Source organism: Dysidea avara, chromosome 10 (genome assembly GCF_963678975.1).
Source record: "Dysidea avara chromosome 10, odDysAvar1.4, whole genome shotgun sequence".
NCBI classification, from domain to species: domain Eukaryota; kingdom Metazoa; phylum Porifera; class Demospongiae; order Dictyoceratida; family Dysideidae; genus Dysidea; species Dysidea avara.
In genome coordinates, this window is record NC_089281.1 from 1,439,393 (window position 1) to 1,452,650 (window position 13,258).

Below are 13,258 nucleotides of genomic sequence, written 5' to 3' on the forward strand. Positions count from 1 at the left end.
GCATATGGCTGCCATTGAGGGTACATGTACTATGTGTAGCTGTATGTAGTTAATTATTGTAGCTATATATAGATTCTGGTTGTATTAAACTTTCCTGTCACTACTAGTGATTTGTATCTTATCAGCAGAACATACCCACAAGTCATGTGTCCAATAGTGTATGTAGCCATGCATGTACGGTACACAAGAATGTTAAGAATAAGGAATTTCAAAAGAATGAATGTATTACCCTAACTCAGTTATATAAAGCGTGCTATTATCTTAGGGGTGCTTTATTATTTTTGTCATAGATATCATGTGATCACTGACATACTTGGCTGAGTTTTTGTTTGTTTTAAGCAATGGAAGGTGAACACAGCCCATACAAGGTGCTTAATTACCACAAGCCAAGAAACCTAAGCAAAAATCTTTAACTGACAAATACTTCTAGGGGTTTGAAAAAATCCAACCCTAGCCTGAGTTTAATCCACAGGCCACCTGGATACTGGCTAAGTGTCACACTTGGTGGTCAAACCAGGGAGGCCAGCTAAGTAGGGGAGTTTGTTGTTTTTATCTACTTTACCAGTTAGGCATGCAAGCCATGAGGTCCAAAAGTCTCAAGAGTTTGCAAAATATCTGCTGGAAGATTAGGTGAACAGTAATTTGCCAACATATTGATTCTAAAATTTTCATCATAATGCCATAATAAATTATACGGAGAAATGGTTTGTGACTCATATAATTAGATTTAGCAATGACAGAAATTATGTTAGAGGCCATTTTGGCTGTTTTGCACATATAGCTACGCATAGTTAACCCACTGTATGGTTACTATGGTAGCAAAAGTGTAAAGAATATGAAATACCTTATAAGGGTATATAGCACAGACAGTAATAATAGCATACACTGTGTTAAATCTTAATAAGATTGTTAGGAATTTTTTGTTCTCAAATTTTATACAATGTTATAGAGTAGATGTTGTGGGTGTTGCTGCCAAAGGAGGGGTCACAGAACAGGTAAAAAGAATTGTCTAATTATTGCAGCTAACTGTATTCTCTACCTCATGACATACACATGCACAGTTACAGCATCATCCCTATTCTATATATAGAACAGGGTAAGCATTTATATTAGGAAGTAGTTTATTTAACCCACGTACATACTTACTCAAAGAGTTTTTCTGCATTGATGCAATGTTAGTATAGCAAACAGATGACCTCAAACATGTATATTGTCTACTCTATAAGCCCACTCAATGAAACTGGAGATGAACATTGCATAGAGCAACTGAAGGACCTCTAATGGATTGTCCAACAGGCTGTTGAGTTGCCAAAACTCAATTCAGTGTTTAAGATACTTCAGAATGAAGAGGCCTAGCAGTCCACATGAAGTTATGACGGGTATAGTGGCCAGTTTTGGCTTGCTTAACTGTTAAATGATAGCAACAGAGCTAGCAAGCTTGTGACTCAGTAAATGTGTGATGTGCGTGTATACGTATGTGTGGGGTGGAGCGGTGAACATGTGTGTGTATATGTGTGGGGTGACACGTGTGTGTGTGTGTACAGCACACAGCATTTGGAGAGAATATGTGCGCTGCCAACAATTAAATTGAAGGTGGAACTTTCACATGTCAATGTGGGAAAATTTTCTGTAGAACTGGAGACCTTATACAAGATACAAAAGTTCTGCAAGTCACACTCTGAAAGCCTTAATAAACTTTGTTATCACAACAACTAGTTGTGGATGACTTGATGATAAAAAGTACTGAAACAAGCTGGAGTGGTGCACGATATTGTTTTAAAATTACAGAAAATTGTATAACATCAATAAATTTATATACCTTTTATCACATTCAGTTAGCTATAGTGGCACAGAAATGCTATATGCACTGCAGTAAGAGTAATGTTGGTACGTAATATGAGCCACTTCATTTTCAGTGCTGTTCTCAGTGCCCATTACAGTTCCATAGAGATGGTTGATATATAATTATCTCAATAGCCACTAGTGAATTGTTACTGGTATTATGTTATAGCAAGCCTATAGTGGTTATACACAAAATATGCATGTAGCTAGCTAGCTTAAAATTTTGAATTATTATGAGAGAGTTTTCCAGCAATGGTGTCTGGTAATAAAGTTTTTGTTAATGCTATTTGTTTCTGCTATTTACTTTCAAGTAATAAATCTTATACACAAAACACCCTATAGTGATATACAGAAGTTGGGAATTTTTACCTACTTTTTCAGTTTAAAAGTTGAAGTGCTAAAGTTTCCCCTTACCATGCATTGAACATTGATTGTGTGAGTTACTATTAACACTAAACAAAGACACAATTCAATAAACTGCACAAAAATTCCCTGATACCCGTACATGCAGCTTCCATATCTGACAGTCAAGCAAATTTGGTAGCTTCTACAAACACTATATATAAAAAGACAGGAACCAATGACGTGGCATGGAGTAGATTGCAACATCCCAGGATGTGCTTTGTTGATATTGGAGCCTTACAACAATCTCAGTTAAAGTGCATCATCAGGATATGTAACATTGCTAAAATGCTCTTGTGAAACAATGCAAGGAATCTACTGAAAATTACTCTTTCACCAAATATTGTACATACTACACGCGGTAAAGAAATTACCTGTATAATTCTTCAAAGAGCACCAGCAATGCGAAATAATGACAGTAGTGCAGACTTGGCCAAGAGAAAAATATAGCCAACCAATTACCTCAATTCAACAGCCAAAACACTTACACCATCGAAGCCCTGATATGCCACACATGGCTATCAACATAAAAAATCTCACTACCTACTAACTGTAGCCCACTATCCTGCAGAAAAACCTTATTAAGTTTGAACCAACAATTTATTATAAAATAAACAAAAGTTCAGTTGTGATACAAAAGTACCAGAATTTATATCACAAACTCCAGTCATATCCTACCATACAAAACTGTCTAGTTCTAGTACTGAACATTCAAATCATTGTCACATCTGTGTGTATATGAACTCCAAATAAAGAGGAGCCATATAGAATGTTAGTGGATGATGTAGTTCCTTAACCAAACAGTATGGAAGTTGAAATAGTCAAAATTCCTTATGGGAATACTAAACCTTTATGATGACCAGCCCATTAGCCATGTTCAGTATGTCTTACTATATCCACAACAAGATGACCTCATTTTTAGACCATGGCATAGCATACTAATGATATAGTGAGCTGATTGTATTTGATAACAATACAAATTAAAATTACAAACATCCTAAAGAATTGCTTAGCAACAAAATAAACAATGATAGCTATACAAATCTTTTGGGAAATGTTGTAACATGATACTCTGTCTATTCCTCTATTGTTGATCACTAATGAAGGAAGGAACTCAGGATCAGTTAACAGAACAGTTAGGAATTAATCTGGTGTGGACATAAAGAATAATGACAAAGGGATGATCATCCCAGCTGCTAAAAATACACACAACAGTTGTTTTCCCAAGTAACTTTAACGCACATTAATGACCAGTCGTCATGTACTAACCGACTGGATTATGGTACATGACATCTAGCCCTAACTTTTAATCTTTTCAGATTAGTGTATAACTAGATACTCGATTATTGTAGGGTCACATGTGATCCTCACTCATTCAGACTGGACTATCTTATCTACTGCTTAGTTGGTTACATTTGTTTAACTAATATGTAATTAGTTAGTTAGAGTGTTACTAAGAAAATTCCAGTAGCATGCTGCTTACATTTTGGTTGAACTACACAGAATAAAATAATTCTGAACATGTATATGATATGATAATGTCACCCTGGAAGTTTGATGACTACAAAACTTTAGCTGAAAAATACACAAAATTCCATAGTTTCTGCATAGTATATTTTATGGTCAACTGTAGCTATACAGGTTATTAATTAGTTAGTGAACTGATTATCATCATTACAACCATTTCAAAATTATGTCCCAGGTCAAAGAACAAAATACATTGCTAGCATAATTTCAGTAACACTAAGCTGGTACTAACTCTCAAATAATTATTTCTTATGTATGTATTATAGTTTAATTATTCTTATTATTATTATTTGGGTCACATACAACCAAGTACATACACCAATGTGACAACCTACCCTTAGGGAATGTATAAACAATGCCATAGCCAGCACTCAGAGCAGAGGGCGTACCTGCAGAAATAATATGCATGCATACACAGGAAAGAGTTTAACTGACATCAGAAAATCACAATACTAAAATGTAAAAACGAGCGAACTATAGTGACATTAAGTGATTTGTTTACCTAAAGAGACTCAATCAAAAAGTAAGGCCACTACGCATGACAAAGTGGTAAAGGCCAGCACAATCAGCATATGATCCCAATATGGCACAGACTAAAGGCAACCAGTAGCTAAGCGCCAGTACATCAGTGGTGTAGCTGACATGTACACACTAGGTGCATACACAACATACTGAGCCATAGAAGACATACTGGAGATACACATTAAAGCAGTAGTGTATGCAGCAATGTACTGTATTATTAGCAACACTGATGGTGGAAAATCATTTTATTAGCAGGCCAGGTGAAGGATGAAATTGTCTTGCAGCAACTTGGGACTCGCTGTGCAACCTGGAAACACGATGTACAAACATTGAGCCAAGTACATGCACCAACTTTTGCAACCCGATTGGGTATCAGCACTCAGAGCAGTGTGTGTGCCTATGGAAATGATACTATAGCATACGTACACAGGCAAGGGAGTTTAACTGGCATCACAAAATCACAATACTAAAAATAATTAATGCAACTTGACAAGAAAGTTAAGTTAGCTATAGTGGAATTAATTGATTTGTGTATATTGTAGGTGTGACATGTCTCTGAAGATGAGTCAGCAATGAAGTGATACAACAAGGTGGTGAAGACACAACTGATAAATGATCCCAATCAAGCCAATAGACTCTGTTGTAACTAGAAACCCCTGGTGATGTGCCAGTAAATCAGTGGTCTGGCATTGGCACTAGTTGGCTTAGTGATCACAGTCTATAATATTATGCATACACGACATACAGCACTGCATCTTCTTGTTGATTGCAGATTAGTGGCAACAGACTATAGCAGTTAAAGGTGGAAAAATGCCAGCTAGCAAGCCAGGTGAAGAGTGAAGATGTACAATAAAAGTAAAACATTGAAACATACTCTTTACCTTGTTGTTTACGCATTTCGTATTATTCTTAGTACTTGGTTGTATAATTACAAAACACATAAAGAAAAAGCAAAAACATGACAGTCAGCAAAAAGCTACATAATATTATGATTGAACAAAATCATTTTCCATTCACAGTTTGAGGTTAATTAAAAATACCACTCTTCTTAATAAATCTGAAATGGCTACATTACTTACTGTATATTGAGTAGGTTAGGTCACAGGTACTATAGTTTTCATATTGTACACCTGATCAAAGCTGCGCGCAGGTGTGCTATTATTTTCCTTTTAACCAAGTTGATTCCTTACTGTGGCGCACATTACAAACTGCAACACTTATAGTGCACAGCATGTCATGTTACATACATTAACACATTATTACAGAGAACATTGTTTATATTTACAATCACCCTATTAAAAAGGAACCCATACAATTTATAACAACTCAGTACAACTAATATAGCTAATATTCTTCTCAACAGATTATGGAAAGTGAAGACAATACACAACCATCTCGTCTTCATGTTTATGTAGTCATTTCCCCATCACGATTATAATACTCTTCTAGACAATAACGTAACCAATGCATACATTCATCATATCCAAGTTAGTTCATTGAGTGAATGTGCTATTAGAGTGTCATTATTGTTCTATAATAAAATTATCAGTGATATTGCTTGTACATATGCCAGGCCCAGCTCAAGCTATTAATATATGTACCATCTGATTATCTCTGTAAACTGGTAACTATAACAATCCTTCAGACCAAACACAATCTTATTAACCTATTGTTGCAAGGAGGAATGTAGTGTGGAAAGTCATACAGGAAGTCATACAGGAAGTTGTGTGTTTACTACCACAAGGCACAGGAAATCTGCAATTTCTAGAATAAAATCTTTCACCCTATCAAACACTCCATGAAACTGCTGTAATTGGAAGAACCTAATTTCAAAATGCAAAGCTGGTCAAATCTGTGAATTAAATTTTTCACATATGTTTATTGTGAGGTTGTTTGTTTCCCCCATCCTGCATCACCAGGTAGTCTAGTTTTATCACATAAGTATTGCTTTTGGGTATTCTCTTCAGGACTCAGCTTGTATTTCAACGCAACCAGTGAGCTCACTCAAACAGTTGCGCTTTGTCTTTCCAAGTTGTGGTAATGACAACTTGTTAACACACTGACATGTACCATTTTGACTGTATACATTAACAGCAGAAGCCCACAAGAGCCACTTCTTGTAGTGTTTATGGACTCCTATTAACAGTGTGCAAGAAATGCAAACAGTAAATGGATACAGAAAGTGAACAGAAAATTTTGCGGCTTTAACTGAGAAGCAGTCTACCAGCATCTGAGAACTACATATTATTAGTGGTATTGTATTGTATTGTATTGTATTAATGCTTTACAGTGACCAGCACTGAAGGTCTGCAGCAACATGTGCTGCAGCTGGTATACATACACTGGCATAATTTAAAAAGCAAGCAAGCCTGTGGCTGCAGTTTACTTCTTTTCCCAATGTCATCTGTGTACTACACAGGTACTAAAGGTCAGTGCAGTCCTACGGGAACCTCACAGGAATAAAATAAAGTTGCACTATGTCTCACAGGTGTCACCCAAAGTCTCATTATAGTAGAGTAGCTTAGCATCAAATTTTGAGGAAATCATCACGAAGCGGATAAAAGCACCAATTTTTTCTGAAAGTTTGTTGAAGCATTTGGACCATTTTTAGAAGGGGTGCCACGCCCTCATTATTATTGGTCACTGTTTATCGCAAAAAAATCTAAATACTCTAATAGAGCAGTCAACCACTAACAGATATATTGTAAATATCTCCTTTAATAAGCTGTAGGCTTGTAGCTAATAATTTATCACAATAAAAACAGCCTAAATTGTCATAGCAGATCTTCTATAATCTATAATATTCCTGGGGAAGATAACCCTAGACCTCAGAATGGCATCCAAATGTGCTGTATTATTCAAACTTCACTGTGTAATTTCATTTTCAAAGTTACTCTATCCCCACGCTGCACGTTACAAATACAAGGATAAGGAAAACAACACTTTCTTTGGCTTTTCTTAAGTTGTTTGTTAAGTGTACAGTAAGTCTAATTTTCAACCTGTTTGCCCCTAAACTTGCCAATCTCATGGTAGGACAGCATATTGTAACAGTTTACATCTTTGGTGTCAGTGCTTACAACTAACGTTTATATGTGACATAATCACATTGATGATCTAGAAACCTATCATGCTGGGGAGTCTAGTTTATAAGCATTTTTTTGAGTTTTTAAAATTACATTCAGCTAATACATGTCATGAATAGCGTAGTAATTGATTACAACTTCCTGGAGTTGGTCCACCCTGTTATGACTGTACAGAATGCAATTTTACCATGGAATTTTAGATGACACGATAGAGTGTCACTTGAATAGACAGTCTACATGGTAACCCAAGATTCAAAAAGATGCATGCAGAAACATACAGTATATCTCAGCAAACAAATCTACATACCTGGTTATAATAATGGAGGTACAGTGAAACCTGTCTATTCTGGTCATCATAGGGACAAAAATTTCTTAGTTCATTAAGGAGGTGGCTGCATTAAACAGGTCACTTTGTACAAAGTTAGCACATGTGGGGATTTTTATAATGGCCAGTTTAGACAGGTGACCTCTTTATGCAGTGACCAGGTTTCACTGTACTTGAAATGAAAAGTAGTAAACAGGCTGAATTGTCCGTGTGGTTACGTCAGAGCTTATGATCCTCCATGCAAGCAAGTTTACTAGTGAACATTGTATCATGACAATCTATTCTAAAGTGGTGGTGGCTCTGTGGTGCTTAATATGTTACATGGTAATAATACAACATGCAGACAGGATAGGTTTGCAGACCAATGCAAGGCAAATGCTTGAAATGTAATATTGTAGTATAGTGCATCTAATTAGCTACGTATAGCCAGTTGTGACTCAAACATTGATATGTTATTAGTTTGCTTAGGGGCTGGTGCTGACACATTCTCTAAAATTTTAAGGGAATTTTGAAAAAAGCCTATATGTTACAGACTTTTTTCCACAACCTAAAAAGCAAAGGGAAAGCAAGAATGTATATTTGGTGGCAAGTGTAGTTATAATAGTCATCCAAGAAAGCTGTCTAAAATTTCGTGCATCTCTCCCAGCACTTTTTAAAGTTTTCAAGATTTAGTATTGTCTCTACTTCAAAGTAGTCTTGTCAGCCCAGCCTGTATTTTCATTCTTTTGTCATTTGGTTGGGAAAAAGATTTGGGATTTGGTCTATTTTCGACCAAATGACAAAAGAAAAAATACAGGCTGGCTGGCGAGACTAAGTTTAAAGATGCAAGGTTCAGCAAATCTACCCTTGCATTCTTATCATAACGACAATACTAATTATAAATCTTTTACATTGGTCGAAGCTTTAAAAGGTGCTGGGAATGATGTATAAACCTAATTATGTGTGGGTTGGAAACAAAATGGTCATCAAGTAGCCCCGGCATAGTACATTAATGGTATGCCATACAATGTGGAGTTATAGTTTTCCTATTTTATTGAATTGTATTTGGCATTCAATATGTACAAACTTGTCAAATGAATCAGTAACTTGTAGTGTAAGTTATCTTTAGCATGTATGCAATTTGCAATGAGTAGTCTTCTCTATGAGTCTAACATTAACAGTCTTCACCAAACTGCACTGTGTGCATGAGCTATACACTGTAGCTTGAGACAAAAATTGTGTGTTACATAGTCCAAATGCCTGTTGATGCATTGACCACAGCACAGTTGTGAACAAGATCTTAAACATTGGTCACTAACTGGTCTAAGAAGGCTATTCAAATTGCACACATGCAAAATTACAGTGTCATTTGCTAATTCATTTGACAAGTCTGTATATATTGAACGCAAAATATAAAAATAATAGGAAAACTACGTCAGGCCACTTCAAGAAAATTTCTTGTTTCCCATTTCATTGACCTCAAAATACATGCGGGTGGATGGTATACAGGTAAGAATACAGTAGAAATATTTAAACTAAGAACCTGAAACAGTGAAAAGCTAGCTAAATGGGCTTTCTGAATGCTAAACTAGTTGCTGACTGCTATGCAATCACAGGATAAATAATGAATAAAATGTTCAGTTGACACCAATAATGAATGACCATGCAGAAGAGAATCTGTATGTTGGTGGGAAATGGGAAACAATGAATTTTCTTGGAGTGGCTTATTAAGTGTATATTTCACTCTATATATATACCGTGAATGTACTATATTGGGGCTGCTGATGGCCATTTTGTTTTCAGCCCACACATAATTAGGTTTGGTGGGCACCCCTTCTAATATTGATAAGTACACCATAAAAAACTTGTATACCAAAAATGGTGCTTTTATCCGCTCCGTAACAAAAATTTTGTTAAGCTACCCTACTATTATGCATATAACACAACTCTCACACAAACTATACAGACATGTAGGGCCATAGCTGATGTATGTACTCAATGTAAACTGATTCAAGACATCATGCATGATCAGTAAAACTGTATCAAAGGTTGATGCAACCAAATGTCACTAAACTATGAGTTAATTGATAATGAATTATATGAAATTGAAGAGCTGACTAGCAACATGGTAGTTGCAAATGAATAATTAAGCTGAACTAGTTTAGTGCATATTTATAAAATGATTCACAACTGCCATATATATATATATCCATAATTCCATATAGACATAAACACACTAAAATTCATAAAATTATATAAGTTGCAAGTCATTTTATGTATTTTGTTGATGATTTGATTCATTCCAACTGATTGTCATACATGTATATGACCTTATTACTACATGTGGGCTCTTATTGTGACATCATCTATGATGAGAAATTTCTGATACCAGACACCACTTGTGTATATACATCATTTGAAGTAAATCTTAAAGTTTGAATCTTTAACTGTCACACCCTATTAAGTATGTAACATCTCTGTGTTTGGTTCCTGTGTCAACTGTTGAGGTTTAGGGAAAACACTTGAAGCAATGATTTTTTTGAAACAACAATTGAAACCATAAGAAACCTTGACAACCAAATAAACAAATAGTGGATGATTGATTTTGGTGTATTAATTTTACAGTTGAGTAACTGTAACTATACAAACACTTCACCTCTATACCAGATTTGAAGAGGGGAGATCCTGCCAAAACATTCAACCCTTATATCCTATATGTAACAACTAGTATTAAAGTATTCACTGTACACATTATACATGACATGTGGTCATAGTAAAGTTTTAACTATTGCACAGTTCAGTAAAGAAGTCTGAAGGATCCAGAGGCTTTGCAAAATTCAATGCTATTTCTTCAATCAACTTCTTCCTTAGAACATGAGGAGGTGAATATCTGCCCTGCAAGGAAATCAAATAAGTAAACAAGACAACCAAGAGTTAATACCCTTCTGTCTCCATTCTGTGTCGACTACAAATGTTGAGATAATTTTGTCTCACTAGTGGAGCAAGGATCCTCTGGCTGACTATCATACCATCACACAATGGACCCACATAATGGTGTCTACATGAAAAACAACACTTGGTCACACCTTCACTTAACAATGACATCATAAACCAGATGTGTGTAGAAGGTGGGGGGGGAGGAGGGAGGGTTAGGTGTCATAGCATTACTATAGCAATGAGGATAAGTGAGAAACACCACCTTGTCTAGAATGATGTGGTGATTCTGTTGGGTAATTTAATGGTAAATATTTTTATGTTTTCTTTGAAGTAATAAAATAACTTAACAACATCAACCTTGGGGACTTTTATGAAGATGTACAAGTTTTCAAAGTCAAATATCAGAAGCCATCATTAGTAAAATCATTAATGTACACTAGACCATAAATAAAATAATAACAAATGTTCCTCTAACCTGTAAGATGTAATACGGGTACTAATACGATACAGTCCAGATGACAATGGATGAATGAATATAACAGGTAGGGTGAAGTCTGATCCTTTTTTAGTCAGTGTTGAGAAGTAACCAGATGAGACATTTACTGGTGAATGAAGTGAGGCAGTTAGTTCAGCTACAGGGAACTCCAGTTGATTTTCAAACCTCTCCAGCCATGCAACAATCACGGCAGTCTTGTGGCTAATAGACTCTATGACGTGCTGGAGTCTCCAACTGTTCTGTACCCTTGACTTTTGTTGCTCCTGCTGGAGAGGGATCACCAGAGTCTGGTACATGGACCATGGCTGTGAGATATACAAACAGGACAAACATCAGTGGTACAAATAGTGGTTGCCAAACACAAAAAAAAGCAAAATTAAAACGTTTTTTTGGTAGCTATGTACACGAATACCCAATGGAACACCTGTGCACTAATCCAGTGCCATGAGTCAGTGTAGTCAAATTCTAGACTACTGAAGTATCCCACAAGAGGCTGTACCATGTGTCTTGGCTGAAGGTGTGAACATTTGAAGTCTCACCTGAGCCTCACACATTATGTGGAAGGGATTAGCTTTCTTAGTCAACACCAGGTTCCCATACTATAACACAACTGGGGCCAAATAACATCAGGTTATCATTAATACAACTGAGTACAGTTTCTTACTCAAGGAAACAACAACAACAACCATAAACTTATGATTTGTTATTGTTTGTAACAATTGGATGCCATTATAACAAGGTGAATATCACAGGTTTTAACTAGCAGCATAGCTGTATAATTGCATGCTCTGTAATTGCATGTTTACACATTTGCCTCCTCCAGAAACCACTAACTATGCTCACTTCACAGAAACTACAGTTTCTTATAAAGTTATAAACTACCACATCATCTCCTAACAGTTTTGGTATGAAGTCACAACCAGTGAAATAGTACACTACAAGTTCTCTACACTTCCCCTAATGTGGGTACTATCATGATGATGATGATACAATCCCCTGATGGTGCATATTTACAATATAGTTGGACTTCTTCAAAACACAAAGTTCTATAGAATACTATTAACCCAAAAGTTCTTGAGTTGTGAAAGCGAGGATGCTACCAATGGGCCTAAACTACATATAACCTTGTGTGTGAAACTAGCACTCCATGAGCCTGGCACTATATGGGGTTTAGAGACTATCTTAATCTGTGATAGTTACTGGATGTGACTATTCTAAGCTTTGTTTAGTTTTTAACCATATGTATTACCTAGCAACCATTCTTTATACTGATATATAGCCATATATGTATGGAACTATCATTATTTATTTATTAAGTTTTTGCTATTGGACGTTCGTAATTAGGTGTGTATTTGTTTTAATTGTAATATATGGCAGAGTAAGGTTTCTATAAATAGTGCAACAGAATGCACACACATTATGCTAAATATAGAACGAGACCATAATATTTGCCTTATTAGTAACAAGTATATGAAAACAAGCAGTGGAACACAGCTGCAGAAATTATGAATTATACAAAAATTGTTCACTTAATCATTTTGGTCTATATGGCTACAATGATGATACTTACATGAACCAACATTTCCACCAGAATCAGTTGAGTCCATGGAACGGACACTGGAATTGGAATTACTCCAAGCAGAACTCCATACCACAGGAGTTACAAAAGCCACCTCATGAATGGAGTCAGTGTAATAAGTGAACAGAGTATGTGGTATCTGAGCCTGTACTATCAGGGGCTTACTACCCTGAGTATCATCACTTAATGGATGCAGTTTCCCCTTGAAGCCTGGGTGAGTAGCTGGGTCCACCACCCAACCTAGACCTTGTAGGAGCTTCTGGAACTCTTTAGGTTGAGCAACCAATTGTTGTTGCTAGAGTGAAAGGGAAGAACACCATATACCACACTGTTGTATGTCATTGTTAAGTGACTGTTAAAATGTGTTTTCCAAGGAGAAGTAATTTGTAAGTAGCTCAATTATATAATTACAATATACTATTTACTAGGAAGTCTACATCATGTGACATCACAGTTCAGTGTTTACAGTTCTTAGTACATCCATTATGTACTTATAGAGATCGTGTCATCAAATCTTAAAGTTTCCATGAATCAGCAGCTATTTTAAATTTCTCAGATGAAAATCA

At 35.9% G+C, this 13,258-nt stretch overlaps 1 protein-coding gene across 1 annotated transcript; it reads right to left on the bottom strand.

The window, feature by feature from the left end:
* Positions 1-10,388: 10,388 nt before the first annotated feature.
* LOC136269039 (ral GTPase-activating protein subunit beta-like) lies at positions 10,389-12,825 on the bottom strand. The gene is made up of 4 exons (XM_066064502.1): positions 12,684-12,825; positions 11,093-11,418; positions 10,622-10,738; positions 10,389-10,570 (listed from the first exon to the last, which is right to left on the bottom strand). The coding sequence occupies exons 1-4, from the start codon at positions 12,693-12,695 to the stop codon at positions 10,462-10,464; spliced, it is 564 nt and encodes a 187-aa protein (XP_065920574.1). The 5' UTR covers positions 12,696-12,825; the 3' UTR covers positions 10,389-10,461.
* Between the last annotated feature and the right edge of the window lie 433 nt (positions 12,826-13,258).

What these genes read in the sequence shown, in the direction of transcription:
- LOC136269039 (XM_066064502.1), bottom strand. An exon ending in ACCCGTATTACATCTTACAG is followed by an intron (nt 10,739 to 11,092) that starts GTTAGAGGAACA and finishes TTTTTCATGTAG; the next exon opens with ACACCATTATGTGGGTCCAT. An exon ending in CACAGAATGGAGACAGAAGG is followed by an intron (nt 10,571 to 10,621) that starts GTATTAACTCTT and finishes CTTGCAGGGCAG; the next exon opens with ATATTCACCTCCTCATGTTC.